Below are 18,178 nucleotides of genomic sequence, written 5' to 3'. Positions count from 1 at the left end.
TGGGCCAGCTCCTCCCGGGTGTAGATGTCGGGGTAGTGCGTCCTCTCGAAGGCTCTCTCCAGCTCCTCCAGCTGCTCGGCCGTGAAGGTGGTGCGACTGCGCCGCTGCTTCCTCTTCAGGGGCAGGTCCGGCTCCGACTCCACGTCCGAGCCCTCGTCTGAGTGGCTCGCTGGGAGGGAGGAGGAGGAGAAGAATGTTCTCTTAGTGTTTCGGCGATGACACGCGCGCACAGGTGCGCAGGGAGCAGCGACGCCAGGAAAGAGACACGCACACACATGCAGGAAGTGTCTGCGGTAAGACGTTCTCGCCGTGCATCTATCCCGCCCTGCTGTTCTGCCGTCAGAAGTCAGTCAGGAGCAGAGGGGGGTTGAGGGAGATGGAACAGAGGGTCGGACAGGGCTATCCACACAACGCACGACTCTCACAAGGGCATTCGATCCGACATGAAGGCCAGGTAGAGGTTAAGGAAGATGGAGAAGGGTGACACTTGTTTTCGCATTGCGCTGTTTACTTAAACCCCTGCATGGGAGTACACCGCTCCCCCCTCCCCCCACCACCATCCACCTCCTACGAAAAGCCAACCCCCCTCCCCTCTTTCCCCAAACCCCTCCCGTTTTGTGCCCGAACAGACTTCCATTCACAGGGAATATTCGCTGCTTTTCCACCTAATCTCACAGGACAAGGCTTCCCGAGGCGCGCCAGTACGATTGGGAGGACTAAGTCGGACACAAAGGCCTAATTTGGAACTGCCGAGACAGGGTGTGTGTGTGTGTGTTGGGGGGGGGGGGGGGGTGGGGGGGGGCGTGGGGGGTTAGCGGGAAAGAGGAGGAACAAGTATTGGATCTCGTCTCCAGGCTTGCTGAAACTCCAATAGGATAGATGGCTGTCATGTCAGTCCTTTCCATTGCCACACCCCACTAGCCAGGTGCATGCTGGTCTCATTTGTAAGAGGTCATTCACCAGAAAAGGCGATGATATTATTTGATATTCACCTTCTCTGTGTTAGCCCTGTGGTTAGCCTAGGCCACACTAAAATCCAGAGCTTCTCTTCTCAGGCTAGTGTGTGTCCAATAAAGAAGCTTTCATTTGCCTTTCTTTGACCTTTGAGGCTGTTCGCACAAACACACACACACTTACCGACACATACACATGCTGTTAAAAAGACACACTGAGAACCCCCCCACACACACACATACACACACACATCCCGTTTTGGAAACCAGTTTCGATCTATAAAAGGCCATAGTCAAACTTCCATTTTATTTGAATAAAATGGTTGAATAGCTCACAATATGGTAAACATATTTCAGGGTTAGCACATTAGGGTGATTGAGTTGCTGTAAAGTTACAAGTCTTGACAGCTTTTGTTGGGTCCACACTTCATGTTTGGGTTGGATCACTTTAATACTATTGTGCACTCTGAGCTTATAGGCTGTGTTTATGTACCGAGGCTTTCGGCTACCTCAGAAGTTCATTGAGGGCGTTGCGCCAACTTTTTTTTGTGTTACACTTAATGAATTCCCTGGAGCGAAGGGGAAGTTTTTGTGCAACACTGTATTAGTTCCCCCCTTAGAAGCAACAATAAAATACAAGGAAACCCAAATAGCTCAGGGCTTCTCATGTGAAACTGATACGCTCCCCTCGGCAGGCTGGTCAGTGTCAGCATCCACAGAGCTGGGAGGAAACTTCAGACACATTAACAGTAAACTGGTTAAAAACTTTAAACAATGATAGAGAGGTGGAGAGAGAAAATATTTAGAAAGATTTTGCTTCAGTTCAAGGCGTTTTGGGGCTTTTTTTTAACACTTTTATTGAACGCTCAACATTTTTAACTAGGCCACACACAAATTCAACGTCCGACCGCAAAAAAGTTAAAATGACCACAACAGTTAGTCCCCAATGAATGTTAAACTTTTACTACATCCATGAAATGTCCCCTAATAAATCTTCAACTAAATACTAAACCCAAGTATGCCAAACTGTCAAATCACCACCACATTTTTATCTTCAAACCACATAACTGTGAGAAAAAACAAGACTTCAACGAGAATTTTACTGAGTGGTGTTTTAGCTGGTGTTTTAAAGGAGGAATTTGGGATGTGTACTGTGGGTAGGAGGTTGGTGGGGGGGGGGGGGGGGGGGTATTATTCGAAACAGGGTTTCGCAGAATAACAAGGGAAGAAGCTTTCTAGTCAAGCCTGTGGAGGGCCGTGTGGGAACCCTCCTCTCCCTGGAGTCTGCGACCAGCATGCACGTTTCAAAGCATTTCACAGGGATTTGGACTCTGAGAATGCCGAGTGGTAGGGAAAATCCTTAATCACTTTGGAATTACCTATAGGTTACGTCCCTACTGGTTTGGGAATCTCTGGATCCTCCTCTTCTCGGACGAGAAAAAGCCTGGTACCGTACCTTGGATCTGAACTCCCATCCCATAAATTTCACAAATGTACTGTTTGTGATACCGTTTTTATGAGTAAAGAATGATATGCGTAAAAATAAAACGACTTAGATGGAATGTTGTTGTAAAACTCTTCTTGCATCAAACTGGAATTCTCCAAAGAAACGACATCTCCATGTTGTGAAACAAAAAAACTGTTCAACAGCACCCTCCCCTTTAACCAAACACCACCTACGCATCCATCCTTCTCTGCCTCTCTCTTTCACCCTCTCACCCATCTCTCTTTCTTTCAAAGTCCCCTTTGTCTCCCTCCTCCACCAATCCCTCTCTTTTTTCCCCCGCATGTCTCTCTCTCTCTTTCTCTCTCCCCTATATTTCTCTCTCCTTCTCTCCGTCTCTCTTTGTTGCTCTAAGGCCGGGCTCTTTGCTGGACGATTTGCACGCTCCATCTGTGGAATCCGTCATGGCTGCCATGGCCCTCACAGAGGGGCGAGGAGGGGGCCTGTCACCTGCCCCACGGGGGAGCAACGGGGGTAGCGGGGGGCACAATGAGGGCCAGAGAGGGGTGAGGGGGTGGGCAGGCGTTCCGGTAGGGGGGAGGACAGGGGCGGGGGCGGGGGGGGGGGGGGGCACAGCTGGGGACTACCACCCCCCACAAGCTGCCTCGGCATGGAGGCACCTAAAGGTGTACATGTGTGTGGACAAGCCGAAAATATGGGCAATGGAGAGAGAGAGAGAGAGAGAGAGAGAGAGAGAGAGAGAGAGAGGGGGAGACAGAGAGAGAAAGAGAAAGAGAAAGAGAAAGAGAGCGATATGGAAGTTCGGGCCAGGAGTCCAACACAGGGGGTTGAAGTGGCAAAGGTGTAACCCCCAGAGATCACAGCGCCCCTGCCACCTGCAAACCCCTGCTGCACCACCACAGAGTAACACACACACACACACACACACAGAGTACAGAGTACACAGACATCTGCTGTTTCCCAGCCTGGGGTAAACCTCCCATGGAGTCTTGATCACTTCTAACACTTACATACACTGACATCAATCTTCACAGATTAACAATACATACAGCCAAGCTTTTGGCAACTGTAATAGTACAGACTAGCATTGTATTAGTCATTACCAACACACACCATATAGTACTCCATCGGTTAATAAGGCTCATCAGACCAAAGACAGAAAGGGTTAGGGTTCTTTACGGCAACTTATATTTTATTTTATTGTATATTTGTATTGTATATTTATTGTATATTTAATTATATTCTAATCCCACTTAGTACTGCTAGTTTATGTACCCTTAGTATAGATAGTCCACATATTTAAATTTTAGGTATATGTTTATTGTATGCACCTTCCTGCCAAAGCAAATTCCTTGTCTGTGCAAACTTTCATGGCGAATAAATCCCATTCTGATTCTGATTCTGATTCCGGTTAGACCATAAAGACACACACTCTCTCACACTCATCTACACATTCATCTTTCCAGAAATCCTAATCTCAAATGTTTTTATTTCAAATGTCCAAATTCAAGAGGACATGATCTTCTTACACTCAAATCAACATACACAGAAGACAATACAGTATGCAGAGTTCCAAAAATAAAACATGGCACCACGTTATTCATCACCAATCGGGGTAAGATAGTTTTGTGGGAAATTTAAAAAAAAGGTCAAACCGCTGGTTAGTTCAGATAGTAGAGTAGAAGGAGAGACGGAGGAAAGAGAAGCCATATATGTTTACTGCTCCTCTGTACTGTAAACTTGTGGTCACTGAGTGCTACTTTACTTGCTTTGCTACGCTATCCAACGATGCCCTCGCCTATATTTGGCACTGACAAATAGCATTTTCAATCAAATTACCGACCTGAATCTGCATATCTCTTTCTGCGTGTAAATATAAACCATATCTTAATATAGTCTCATTCATGCCCTTAGCTAAACATTCGTCTAAACTACATTTTTCCATGAATTTTTATCTCACCTCAGCTGTTAGCGAAACGTACAGGGTTTTTTTTCTAGTGGGGGTTGTTGGCGCAAACGCTTGGCAGTCTGTGGAACAAAACAAGACTGAGTGAAATCTTTAAAAGGGTAAGTCTATCTGAGTGTCTAAGGCCTGGAAAGTGGACCGCCTGGGAGCCAGAGAGCGCTGGCTTCTTTAAGCCACACAGAGCAAGGGGAGTAGCTGGGAGAAAAGAAACCTGTTTAATTTACCAAACCCCAGCCCCTGAGAGGCACACAGCGCGAGTTAGCCTGCGCCAACACAACCTTCATGGAGCCAAAAAATACCCAAATGGCTCACGCTATGCCATCATGAGGAGGAGGAGGAGGAAGGGGAAAGAAAAGAGGTTTAACAGACTGTGGTCTTGGAAACTGTACAGCATATGGGTTTGTGTGTGTGTGTGTGTGTGTGTGTGTGTGTGTGTCTGCTGCAAGTGTTTGTGTGTTTGTATATATGTGTTGGGGGGGGCAAGGCTGTCCATCCAGGCAGGGCTAGATGAGTTGTAGTAGGTAGGGATTTTGAGATCAAGTTTGTGTTGAGGGTGGTGGTGTGTGTTGTGTGTGTGTGTGTGTGTGTGGGGGGGGGGGGGGGGAGTCTGAGACTGACCATATGTGTGCTGTTTACAAGGAGGAGGTTCGTGGGGGGTGGCGATGGAGGAGGGTAATTGAGCCAATGACATGATCTCCCCCTCCCTCTCACACAAACACACACACACACACATCGCCTCATACACATACGCACCCACCCCAAAAAAAACAAAACAAAGGACAGAGGAGACAAATGACACGTTTATTGTGGTGGGGAGGGAGCGACGCTGGTCCTTTTCAGGGAACTAGACGACTAAGTGACTGCCCGACTGGCATTAAACAGTATATAGAAGCCAGGCAGATGCCTGCAGGATAATGGTTAACTGACAGCTTATGGGCCCATCTGCGCCTTGTGTTAAAAAACTAAGACCGGGGAGGAGGGGTGCTCACTTGACTTGCTAAAGAGGAGACTCGACCTCTACAGCTGCCCTGTAATTTAGTGAGTGTGTTTGTGAGAGAGAGGGAGAGAGGGGGAGAGGAGAGAGAGAGAGAGAGAGAGAGAGAGAGAGAGAGAGAGAGAGAGAGAGAGAGAGAGAGAGAGAGAGAGAGAGAGAGAGAGAGAGAGAGAGAGAGAGAGAGAGAGAGAGAGAGAGAGAGAGAGAGAGAGAGAGAGAGAGAGAGAGAGTTTTTTTAAGCTCCGCTTCTTTGCACTGTCATCCTGGGGGTGTGAATGTGTGAGAAATGATGTTGCCCCAGATGGAAAACAGCTCATAAATCACAATATCATAAGAAAGAGACAGGGCAAAACTTGAATGGCAAGGCCAGTGGTTAGGCTGAAAGAGAATGATGCGAGACAGCTACCAGGAAGTAGTTACCTGTCATTTTCATCCAAATATGATTGTAACCCTGTTTCCTGTAGCACTGATGCAAAGTGACCCCGTGTTGCTCTCTGACCCCCGCTAAGCCTCATGGCAAAGGCAGGAGACAGGCTTTGGCTGCTGAGAAACATACTCACAGCAGTAGCATTGCTCAATCTGGACAGCTTGTTTTAACTGTTCATGGTGCTACATGAACTTTGAATTCTGCTTCAGGAAAAGATTAATCGAAAAGTTTTGCTTGTAAAAACCCTGGTACACGATGCCTCAAAGGACTTCTATGTAAACATAGCTGTAAATCGATTAAACATGACTATGTCACTTTCAAGACAAACCAGGACATTGTAACTTTGGATTGAACTTTCAGAACTGTGAAGAAATCAATCGGGAACAACTCTGAATCTCTGAATGATCTCTGAACATCAATGCATGTATATTTCTAGTTTATTTCTAGATTTTTCTCCCTAGCATTCTCTAGCCTCCTCTCCTGAGGGGCTATCCCTGTGTGACATGGGAGCAGGAGAAGTAATTAGTGAACAGGGCTCAATGTAAGTGTCAGACTCCATCAGTCAAGTGATTGACAACTCTGTGTCTGCCTTCCGTTGTTCAACCAGCACATTCAGTAGCCTTTGCCTAGCGTCTCTTCAACTCTGACACCCCTTATCCCCTTTCTGGTCACACACATACACTCACACACACACACACACACTCGTGTATACACTCACACACACCCATAAAAACAACCTCTTTCTCTCTCTCTCTCTGTCTCTCTCTCCGTTAATCGTTGTGCCCGCCTTGGCGAATACTTCTATCAGATAAAGAGGGGCCTTATTCTAAGGCGGCCATTCTCCTTGACCTTCTCTGGGGCCTTTTCACTCTTTCTCTCACTTCAACCCGTCTGTGGGGCGCTCTCGCTCTCGCTGAATGTGGCAAGTCCATCACTGGGTGACGCAAAGGGGTTGGGGGGGGGGGGGGGGTCTGGAGGGGGAAACCCCAAATTCTCTTTCCCCCTCCGCTCACCCCCAGTCCTCCTCACTTCAAAGTTGGGACTGCATTCATTAATTGCCCTTTGAATTGATATCAGAGGGTCACAATAGGGGTGTGGACGGCAAAATACCCTTTAATGAAGCATAGAGCCCCCATTCATTTGCAGATAACTATGTTTTTTATGCTTGGATAGTCGTCGCGCACGGCATCTTGCAAAAAAAATGAATTTGCGAGAGAGGGGAGAGTAGAGACAAGTTGGAGCTAGAGACAGAATGGGACAGAGAGAGGGATAGTGAGGGGGATAGTGAGGGACAGAGACTGCCCCGGGGTAAATGGGAGAGATTTGGTGCTCTCCTTTGTGCCCCCTGTGCCCTTGTGCCCCCCATGCCCTTGTGCCCAGGGACAAAGTGAGTGACACATTCCGCAGAAGAAAAGCCACCCCTCTAACTGACATAAATCAAGATGTTCAGGCCGGTAGCCAGTTTGTCTTATCACAACAAGCACTTGACTATTATATTTCAATGCTGCCAACTTGAGCAAAACTAACAAGTATCCCTTAAATAGAAGTCTCAGAGCCTTTACATTTTCAAGCAGATATTGTAGCATGTGCTATATACACTGGTTGACAATTTGAGCATGACTGCTCTGAAATACGTCAATTTGGCATCATCATTTTCACATTTTCGCTCACAAACTTTCAACTGTGAAAGTCTCGAAAATTGAAAAGGACATGCTTGCGTTAGATTACACATCTACACATCTTTACACATGCAATACATATCTTCCATCAGCACCATTACACCTTATGAACCCTGTAACCCATTCTGGAACTGGAAGGGAAATGGCATCCCTTCATAACAACTTTCTGTAAACGTGTGTAAACTTTCACATGATCTGACATGTACCAACAAGACCCCCTAGATTGTGGGATGTCTTTAAGCATCACAAACAAACTGATGAAACCAAGACCTATCTCTGTAAACATTCATTACACTAAACACACAAACCCAGCCCCTTCACTCCGCCTCATCTTCTCAGCCCTCTTCCCTGCGTCTATACGTTCCCTCCTTCCCTTACTTGTTCTCAACCCCTTTCTCTCCCTCTCTGTATCTCTGTCGCTCTCTCCATTTCTGTCACTATTTCTCTCCCTCTCTCCTCTCTCTCTCTCTCTCTCTCTCTCTCTCTCTCTCTCTCTCTCTCTCTCTCTCTCTCTCTCTCTCTCTCTCTCTCTCTCTCTTGCACACACACCACACCACACACACTCCCTCTCCTGGCATTACTCCAGTGTGTGCCCACATATTACTTTCTATAGAACCCCATCCTGCGCCTGAGTAGCAGGGGACCCCAAGTTCCTCACTTTATTTACACAAACAAAGTCCTGCTCCGTTTCTGTGACAAAGGCAGCTAAATCTTTTGGGCCTTTCATGTTTTGTCAGCTCTTGATTCCCTTTTGTCCTCTGGCTATTGGCCGGGCCATTGACACAATGATGCCTGGAGAATGGCAGCAGATTGTAGGAATGCGCCTCAATAAACCTAATTATGACATGATGACTGCACTCACCATGGCAGGTTTTCAAAGATCCCAGGCTTATTCAATTAGCCCTTTCCAGGATTCTCTTTCACTAAATAAAGTTATCCCTTTGACTATTTTGTGTTTCAGAGGTGTGTATGTGGTAGTGCGTGTGTGTGTGTGTGTGTGTGTGTGTGTGTGTGTGTGTGTGTGTGTGTGTGTGTGTGTGTGTGTGTGTGTGTGTGTGTGTGTGTGTGTGTGTGTGTGTGTGTGTGTGTGTGTGTGTGTGTGTGTCCGTTTGTGAGTGTATATGTGTGTCCCCCTCCTATCGGAGGTAGATCTTAACAGCGTGTGTGTGTGTGACCCTAATGGTTTCTCTGTATAATTTGGTTATTTTTAATTAACAAAGTAAAGCTTAGAAATAGGCTATGGAGATATGTGAGGGGGTAGAAACATTGCATACATTGCATATAATTAGCTGATTCATATGAGTTCATTAACTCATTTTGGAAGTGTAGCACGCTGCCTGCCAAATATGCAAAGTGACAACTATTTACTTGCACGCGTTATTGCAGGAGCTGTGGCCAATTGCTACCAACACAAAACAAAAAAATAGTGAAAGTATTCTCAAACGATTGCAAAATACACAGAATACGAAATATGAAAAACGATTAATAAATTGAATCATTTTAAATATGCACTGCAGCCCACAAGCGCCAATACAAAAGCAACGTATGGTTGGAATTTGGAATGGCGCACGTTCAGATGACTTTCCAAGGGTAGGCTATATCCTTCCTTGAGCACCTCAAGTTGCTTTTCCCAGACAAATAAATCTAAACGAGCAGCCTTTGATCGGGACACTGGGGGAAACGACAATGAATTCTTAACATCTAGGGGATGAACCAGTGCTCCTCCTACGCACAACAATGGTCTCAACAAACATCTACTTAATCTATGTTTGACCTGCTTGACTGAAAAAGAGTCTCTTTCACATTTTAATTCGTGGCTGTAAACTAAAGCAACAGCTTCGTGTTGAGACATCACATCATTAACTAAAACTGGATATTAGCGACGACGAAATGTATTATGTTTGAACAGCACTTGTGTGATATTGCTATAGGCAGAGAGACATTGCAGTCAACAGACAAACAAAAATTACATTTCATATCATAATGTGGACGGGAATTTGCGTATATGAAGACCATTCACATTTAGGCCTAAAGCAAATGCCAGTGCGTCCGGGGTAACTTTAAAAAAGAACACTGAAACTAAACTTAAGTTTGTTTCTATTTCACCCACTTTTATAACAATGAAGCAACGTGGAACATTTATTGGATATCTACAGATGGGCTAAATAAAGTAGTAGCCTCTCTATTGGGTTAACCTGGAATTTAATTAGAAACGTTCCCACAACCGACTGACTTTCTTTTGTTTGCTGGTGGATGGACCAGATATATTAAACGAATGCGCGCCGCAGGCATAGCGGGTGAGAAGGAAACAGAGGGAGAGGGCGGGCTCACCCTCCAGATGAAAGTAAATTGAAATAAAGGGCTCGATTTAATCCGCTTGAAGAGATTTTGAGAGCGCGAGGGGGTGAGCACGATGGGTGAGTTTTGGAGCTATGCGCATGACGAGTGGCAAGGGCCATTGTGACTGGCGCTCGAGGCCAGGCGCGCCTCTCAGGGGAGAACATTGGTCCCCATTCACCAAAGCACTATTTAATACTCTCTCTAGATCATTAAATGTGACACAGCGCTATATCAGAATCATTTAGAAGACATTATTAATGTTCGAGAGGGCAAGACCGGGTTGCATCAAAGAGGGTAATAATAGATCATGTCGAGGCCTTCTGAGATAGTTAACAATGCTACGGATTTTAGAGGTAAAAATTCATCATAACCATTTTAGGTTGTCGTCATTAGTCAAGACAATTATTAACGATAAAAGCCTCAAGTCAACATCATACTATCTATAAATGAATGCATAGACATGGTCGGTGGTACCAACATTTTGGCCTTTATTCTAAACTACTTGCAAATGGCAATGGTCTTAAAATGCAGTTGCCTAGCTCATGCAATTTGCCAAATGAACAAAACAGACATTTTAAATTGTTTTGGGACCATTCATATTTCTGTGTGAAGTACCCTATATAGCCTGATCATTAGATCTTATTATACATTATCAACTACGTAGGTTTTTATACTTTTTATTTCGAATTTATGGGCCTATGTGATTATGTGCCACAGCCTAGAACACGAAAAATACATTAAGAGCTGAAGCAACAGGTAAACATGTGGTTTCGTCCATTACTTTTGCATTATTTGCCTTTGTGTGCGTGTGTGTGTGCGCGCGCGCGCGTGTGTGTGTGTGTGCGTGTGTGTGTGCGCGCGTGTGCGTGTGTGCGTGTGTGTGTGCGTGAGTAAGAGAAATTGAGGGGGTTTCAGATGCTTCAATTGTTACTCTGAATAGTAGTCGGCTTCTTTAGACGACTAAAAAGACTCCAAAAGAAACATTTTGTAGGTGAAAACGGCCATTTTTCCATGGTGAACAGTCTCTAAGCCTAGGCGCATAGCAGCTATAGCGGACGCTGAATAATTCATCCTTCATTGCTGGCTCATAATGTCTTTTCTTGGGCTTTTGTTGCAAAGCTCCCTCTCCCTTTCTGACTGAATTATAAACAGGTTGCCTTCTTTTATTGCGGCCAAGCTGCTGCGAAGCTTGGCTTTTGTCCGCGCGTAACCGAAGCGTGAGTCTCAATGGACTCTCGCTCCTTTGTCTCCCAAGTTCATCCTCAAGTGTCCGATTGTGTGCGCAAGGCCTGGCTTTGTGAAGGATGGAACTGTTATACAAATGTTTGATCAACTCATTTGGCACGTTTTGTCTCGTCAAACTCCCCGTCTTTTTCCTCCAATTCGTTTTACTGTCCTGAGATTTACAGTATACGGACGGAAAGTGAACAAACTGGCGTATTGGGATGTAAATTGGAATTCATTTATTTAAAATACCAATAAGTTAGTCTACGAGGGGGAAAAGTTGGGAGATTTCTTTGTTTGATAGCCTACAGCCAAAACCATATTCACAACCTGTTACATTAAACATAGCCTTGGAGGCAGAGTTTCTCAAACAATAAGTATTATTCAGCTGATTAGCTAGGCATTTTGAATATTGTCGCACATATATTAAGAAGCCTATATTAATTAAGCATGCGCAATAGAATAGACCAGAAAAGTAACGGAGCAATTGAACAACATAGCATATTAATGTAGACTATATCCAAACAACTTCCTGGATTTTTTTTTTTATCAAACATTTCATGTTGACAAAGAAACTTTTTATAACACGATGAGTTTTTATGTTGTCATATAATATTTCATTTCACTTTCATTGTTAGGTTGTAATCATTAGCCTATGTGCAAAGCCATAACGCATCTCTCTCATTCTCTCTCTCACACACACGCGCGCGCGCACGATCCTCCTTTCCCACAAAAGCTATCACCTGCTGTTTGATTTACGGTAAGGCCTCATGGGAAAACCATTAGCCGGACAGATATGATCGATAAAGAATTGAAAACAAACGCAAGCACTTTGTGACTATGCCGACAATTGAGAACACACTTCCCCTTGTGCTGTGCATAGTAAACTGCCTCCCAAGAACTACATAACAGTCACTCATTGCAGATCAAATAAAAAGTTCAACAACTGTTTCGGTCTTTAAAATATAGGTTAAATATGTGTGTGTATGTGTGTGTTTTTTTTTACTGTAGGTCATCCCAGGCTAAACAAACGCTATTTTTATACAAAATGTCAACAGAGCAAGGAGTAGGCTATATCACAAGTGAATAATACCCAGATTCAACATGAAACCACGTCGGCGAATTTGAAAATATTAAAACTTACAGCGATCTCCCAAGATGCCTTCGATACTGTGTTTGGCCCGTCGTTCGTTGTCCTCTAATTCCTTTTTCTCGATTTCGTCTTCATCATCATCATCGTCTCCCTTTCCTCCAAATTTAGTCCTCATGATGCGACTTATTGAACTGACTATGATAAAAGAAGTTAAATATGAAATTAGCAGTTGGTATAGCTGCTATCAAAGTTGTAACTCTAATTTAAATAATTAAATAGCCATTTAATTACTTTTGTTATCAACAAATTGTTTATCAAATCAAAAATACTTTTTTAATAATACTTAAATTAGACTATAGGTGCTATACTGAGCAGATTTGTTTCTATCAGGTGTTAGGGTCAAGTTTACCAAATAAAATCTGATAATATAATTACATTGTTTTTACTTCAAAATACTGTGAAGAAAGCAAATTATGAGAACAATTATATGATTCTGGTCATATGCTACCCTAAGCCAAAGTGGTGATGGCGATGATGAGAAGGATATGGTGGTGATGACGATTGATAATCTTTCTATGCCTCTCTGCACCCATTTGATGGCAAACAAGTATAGCAAAGTGTATTTCTGTTTCCTTTTACCTGAAGGAACGGTGTTCCGGTCACATATGCCATCCTTCAGTAATTTATCTCGAATCTCCCAGCTAAACATACCCGGGTTATCTCGCTTGTACTCCTCTATTCTCCTCTCCACATCCGGCGTTGTCCCCTGCTTTAGAAACAACACAATGTGTAATTAGTAGGACTCTTAATAGGACTAATCACTTCAGGTAAAAGTGTCTGCTTAGTGAATACATTAATAGCGGTATGAAGGCTTTAGGCCTCACTCAATATTTTTGAGCCAACCTGTTGAGGAGGCTTCAGCCTATGTAAAAGAGAAAGAGGCAGTTAAGAATTCCCTCCTTTTCCTTTTCCCTTACCTTGGGTTTGCTGCCTCCAATGGCTCCGGGTCGGATAGACCCGGTTTCCTGGTACCGGCACAGTATTTTGGATACACAACCATGAGAGACCCGTAGTTGACGAGAGATCACACATGGTCTGATGCCATGGTGTGCCATTTCAACAATTTTATGTCGGATATGGTTGGGCAGTGGTCTGCCATTGATGAATACTCCCCCGAGTTGGTTCACTCTGCCTTGCCCCAAAGGGGTAGAGACTGTTAAAGAAAGCAAAAAGTTCACCACCACATTAGTTTAGTATGTTAATATGAAACAATAACATCACTACAATTCTATGGAATTATTAACATATAGGCCTATTATTTAAACTATTTATATTCATATTCATGTATTTTATTATGTAATAAGAGGTCAATTGTTGCATTGAAATAACTGTTGCTTAAGCTGAAAGGTTTGAAAATCTAATAATCACCAAGTATTTTAAATGACAATGTAAGGTTGCTCTCTTTCAGATGTTGATGTTTGTTCATTTCGGTAAATGACCTGTCTCATCTATGAAAATACAAAACATAGGCCCTGTCCTAACCAAAAACTCTTCTTTTTTTTGGACTGATAATTACATCAAAACAAAGCACACACAGCAACTAAGTATTATTCGGCATATTTTGCATTCATTCATTGCCTTCGAGAATTGAAATGTCTTCATGTCTATCCCCTGTACTACTCACATAATGTAACCCTGCAAACAAAGGTTAGTTCACAGAGTTAAAGGAAGCCTATAGGAAACGGCCCATTAGGCGACACAGTATTCGCACCAAGATGACATGAAATGTAAGCACATCGAAGTTAACATCGCCACACATACAGTTCAATTGTAACTTTGGATTTTACCTTCCAGTGGGAAACCACTGCGGGGGTAGTTCTGAGCCAGCGTGGGGCGCATCATCCTGGGTACAGCCCCCGCCAACGCAGTCATACCTCCACAACCCTACGCGCTCTGAAAACCTCCCGCCGGAGAGGAGGAAGATGAACAACCGGCGATTAAACTCAACGAACTGCGGGTATTTGGACAATAAATGCTTTGTATTCCAGTTTCTGTAAGATTGATTCGAGTAAATTAGCCACTGCAGCAGCCAGGCACTGTTGTGTCCCGGGAGAGAGAGAAAGCACTCCCGCCTCCCCAAGAAAAAGCTCAAGGGAAAAGTTTATTATGAATCTGCCGTTGTTTCTTCAGCCAACATGATGTGTTCGGTTCAGCGAAGTCATGAAGGTAAGAACTTAGCCGTGATGTCCCTGCAGCTGTTGTTGTTGACACACGTTCAAAGAGAGAAGATGGTCAAAACTACAGCATCATTTATTAGTTGTGCTGCACTTCTTTCCCCATCAGTGTTCCGCCTTGTGTGATTGGTTTAGAGGAAGTACACCCGGTCCTCGCAAGTGCTCAATGATTGGCTGACGCAAACAACTTTACCCTGAAAGTTACCGCCAGGGACCGTGCTCCAGGACAGTGTAGATATCTTGAATGACGACTTTGACTGATGTTTAGTCGTAAATTTACGCATACGCTGTTGGTGAAATATAACAATAAAGATGATTCAGATATCTCACAGATTGTATCATAAATGGGACTTTTTAGAACATGTCGTTTTTTGGTTCTATTTTTGTTTCCCATCAAACCATTTGTCCACGTTCTATGATCTCAAACATAAAGCAAATGTTACACAAGTTGTGTCTTGAGGAATTTATTGTCCCTTTAGATTGCGCACTATACCAAGCCCCCAAACCGTCCAGGGGGACGTGCGCCACAGCAGGGTACGACGCCAGGAGAGTAGTAAAGAGTCTATTGCACCGGCTACACATGTGCCGTAGCACTTATTTACCACTTGACAGTTTTGTTCAAATGTAGAAATTCTCTCAGAATTATTGCCTGCATTCGATGACACACACAGGTTGGATAGTGGCGTTAACCGTGTGTGCGTATGTGTGTGCCGACGAAGAAGGTCAAGCAACCTTGCTATTTACAATCAATCAAAGGAGCTATGGTCCGTCCCCACCTTTGAATTCGCACAAAAGCTCTCTTCCCTCCACTGTCCACCCAAAACAACCGACTGGCCTCTTGGACACGTTTGCTTTGAAGTTTCACTAAAGGCCTTGGCAACAAAGTAAGCCAAGGCATATAGCTATTAACAGATCTTGTGAAAAGTCATAAAGGCCCCTTTGTGTTGAGATGTTAAAAATCACTTAGTTTCATGGCCTATTTTATAAACAAGTTTGCCTATTAAATAAACATAGGCCTAAACGACATAAAACGAGAATATGGGCAGGGTTTTCTCATTCATGCCAACATTTGCTCGGTAACCTACCTTGTGCACTAACCAAATCGTAATCAATTCGTTATTTCAAATCGCTTTACGTTTGAGGGGAATCACTCATGGTGCGCAAGGCACTTCAGACGAACATAATTACAGAGCAGCCGTTACCCCATCCAGGTGATCCTAACCGGATTACCTCGCGCATCTTGGCAATAGCTGAACTTTTGCCGGAGGAGAAAATCCCACGTTTACGAGCTAAACTGTCACTGAAGCAATGCACTGTAATTATAGCACCCATGCATTTTTTATATTGGCTAATAATAATTATTTAAAGTCTCACACATTTCATGTTTGGAGCCTCCAAACCACTGTTGGATTACATGGATCCTCGAAGAGCAGAGTGATTGGGATACAGAAGTTAAAAACTCATGTGTAAAACATTTTTTTTATATATGTTTTCAATTGCTAAGCAACTGGCCTCATTCCCTACCAGCCATATGTATGTCGCTTACCTCAAGTAAGCACCTGATGCTAAAAAGGCCTTTTCATCCTTAGCCTACTTCAGTTCTGAAGAAAGGGAGCAGCTGGGAAATCTGAACGTGCGTACCTTCATACACCTCTATTTACGCGGAAAAGAGGTATCCCACTGGCTAAGTTGGAGTCAATTAACATTTACCTCTTTTGTGAGTTTGAAAAGAAACTTCAAATGTTGTCTTTCTGTCGGAACGCACGCGGACAATGAAAAATAGGCTAGTGGGGAAGAAAATAAGCAAGGGAAACGGGGGTCCTTTCACGAGCTAAATAGACAATTACTCTCCTCCATTGAAAGGATTATATTATTCCCCAAAAGTAATCATCTTAAATAAATCTCATGATAAAACGTAAATTAATAGGACTATTGCTATAGGTATAACACCAATAAAGTTTTGCTATGGAAAAACTAAAATCTAGTAGCTATTTTAAATTGTAAAATTAGGCAATTTGACTTTATTGGCGATATTGAGGACACTCGTAACAGCTTCTGTTTGAACTAATAGAAGTCGAAGAAACATTACATTTTAATAATAAAATGGAGACAAATTATGTTGATGGTAATTATGATTCTTTTCATATAGCCTAGAATTTGTTGACCTGCTTTATTGTTTTAAAATGATCAAATGTAGCCTATTGTGCTCTATAATGTTGTATCCAATATTCAGGGATTCAGATGAATACGATTCTTGAGACCGGGCTTGACTTGTTAAAAATAATAGCAGAACTTTCTTTTTCACATTTTTAGCTTCACTCATTCACACTTCAGTCATTCCTTTCGGTCATTCAAGAAAAAAGTTGCATCAATCTTATATTTACGAACGTGGCGATTTAAAGGGTCAATGAACTTATTGAAATAGGATATTACACCCCAAGAAAACAGAAAGAACGAAGAAAAACAGAACGAAGCTAGATGCATACCTCGGCGACCTTAAAAGCGACACAGAATCCCCGTATCTAATCCATTACCGGGGATGAAATTCAAAGTCAGAAATTTCTCTTGATGAGAAATAAATTAGTTGCATCAGATAAAACGTCATCACATCTATGTACACATCTGTGAAGTTATATTGTAATTTAGAACTAATATATTAATATTCACAGCTAAATAAAAGGTTTCTTAATTTACAGCCAAATGTATCTCCTTTGAATATCTTTTTTGTGCCTTATATGCCATATTATATTACAGAATTGTCTATTTGTGTTTTAAAATTGTAATAAAAGAATTGCACATTATTCCTTAATTATAATGATCTGATATGGAAGAAAAGAAGATATTTCGAAACTAGAGACTAAATATTTCTAAAGGAAACCATGTGTGTGCATAAGGTGAATACGGGGCACCCATCTGTTCCACAATGCCTCCAGGTGATTATATGAGTTGGTAGGTATATTAAAACATACGGGAGACCTCCCAGCCTCATCTTCTCAGGCATCTTAGCCTCCTCTACCCTGGCCTCATCTCCCAAGGCAGGCCTCATATACCTCCCCTCAGCCTCATCTCATCCCAGCCTAATCTCCCCAGGCCTCCCAGCCTCATCTCTTTCCAACCTCCTCTCCTCCCAACCTCCTCCTCCCAGCCTCATCTCCTCCCAACCTCCTCTCCTCCCAGCTTCCTCCTCCCACCCTCTTCTCCTCCCAGCCTCTTCTCCTCCCAGCCTCATCTCCCCATGCAGCCCACATCCCCGAGGCTCCCAGCATCCTCTGACCAGGGCTCATCTCCCCAGGCCTCCCAGCATCCTCTGACCAGGGCTCATCTCTCCAGGCCTCCCAGAATCCTCTGACCAGGGCTCATCTCCCCAGGCCTCCCAGCTTCCTCTGACCAGGGCTCATCTCTCCAGGCCTCCCAGCCACCTCTACCCCTCCCAGCCTCTACTAAGGCCTACCCGCCTCCTCTCCCCAGGAACCCAGTCTATGAGTCCTGCACTCAGGTGTCACCTTCCCACCACCCCCCCCTCCCCCTTTGACAGTGATGGTTCGCCTACAGCCAGTTACAGATTAACCGGCCCCCTATGTGTTTTTCTTTCAGAAAGGGGGTTATAGTATTAGGAACTAGGCAGGGGAATGGTATTGATGTAAGAGAATGTGTGTGGGTGTACTTGTGTGTGTGTGTGTTTGAATATGTGGGTGGGTGTGACTGTGTGGGTGGGTGAATATGTGGGTGTGTGTGTGTCCAGTAACCCAATACTGGACCTGTTAATGTGAAAATACTCATATGAGGTTTTACCATGAGTGCCA

The 18,178-nt window shown here is 43.7% G+C and overlaps 1 protein-coding gene and 1 long non-coding RNA gene across 2 annotated transcripts in view; one reads left to right on the top strand and one right to left on the bottom strand.

Annotated features, from left to right (window-relative positions):
• Positions 1-14,270, top strand: part of LOC134029289 (uncharacterized) — a 38,785-nt gene extending 24,515 nt beyond the window's left edge. The window contains exon 2 of the long non-coding RNA XR_009931631.1: positions 13,996-14,270. This is a non-coding gene — a long non-coding RNA (uncharacterized LOC134029289). The remainder of the gene's footprint in view (positions 1-13,995) is intronic.
• Positions 1-14,472, bottom strand: part of pax3b (paired box 3b) — a 22,833-nt gene extending 8,361 nt beyond the window's left edge. Inside the window, 5 exon segments of the mRNA XM_062473368.1 lie at positions 1-169; positions 12,193-12,336; positions 12,781-12,910; positions 13,119-13,354; positions 13,989-14,472. The exon segment at positions 1-169 is cut by the window's left edge and continues 31 nt beyond it. Coding sequence (XP_062329352.1) covers positions 1-169; positions 12,193-12,336; positions 12,781-12,910; positions 13,119-13,354; positions 13,989-14,073 — 764 coding nt within the window. The 5' untranslated portion in view covers positions 14,074-14,472.
• Between the last annotated feature and the right edge of the window lie 3,706 nt (positions 14,473-18,178).

The sequence above is a fragment of the Osmerus eperlanus genome, chromosome 11 (assembly GCF_963692335.1).
Source record: "Osmerus eperlanus chromosome 11, fOsmEpe2.1, whole genome shotgun sequence".
In the NCBI taxonomy this organism is placed as follows: domain Eukaryota; kingdom Metazoa; phylum Chordata; class Actinopteri; order Osmeriformes; family Osmeridae; genus Osmerus; species Osmerus eperlanus.
This window is presented reverse-complemented; position numbering and strand designations above follow the sequence as displayed.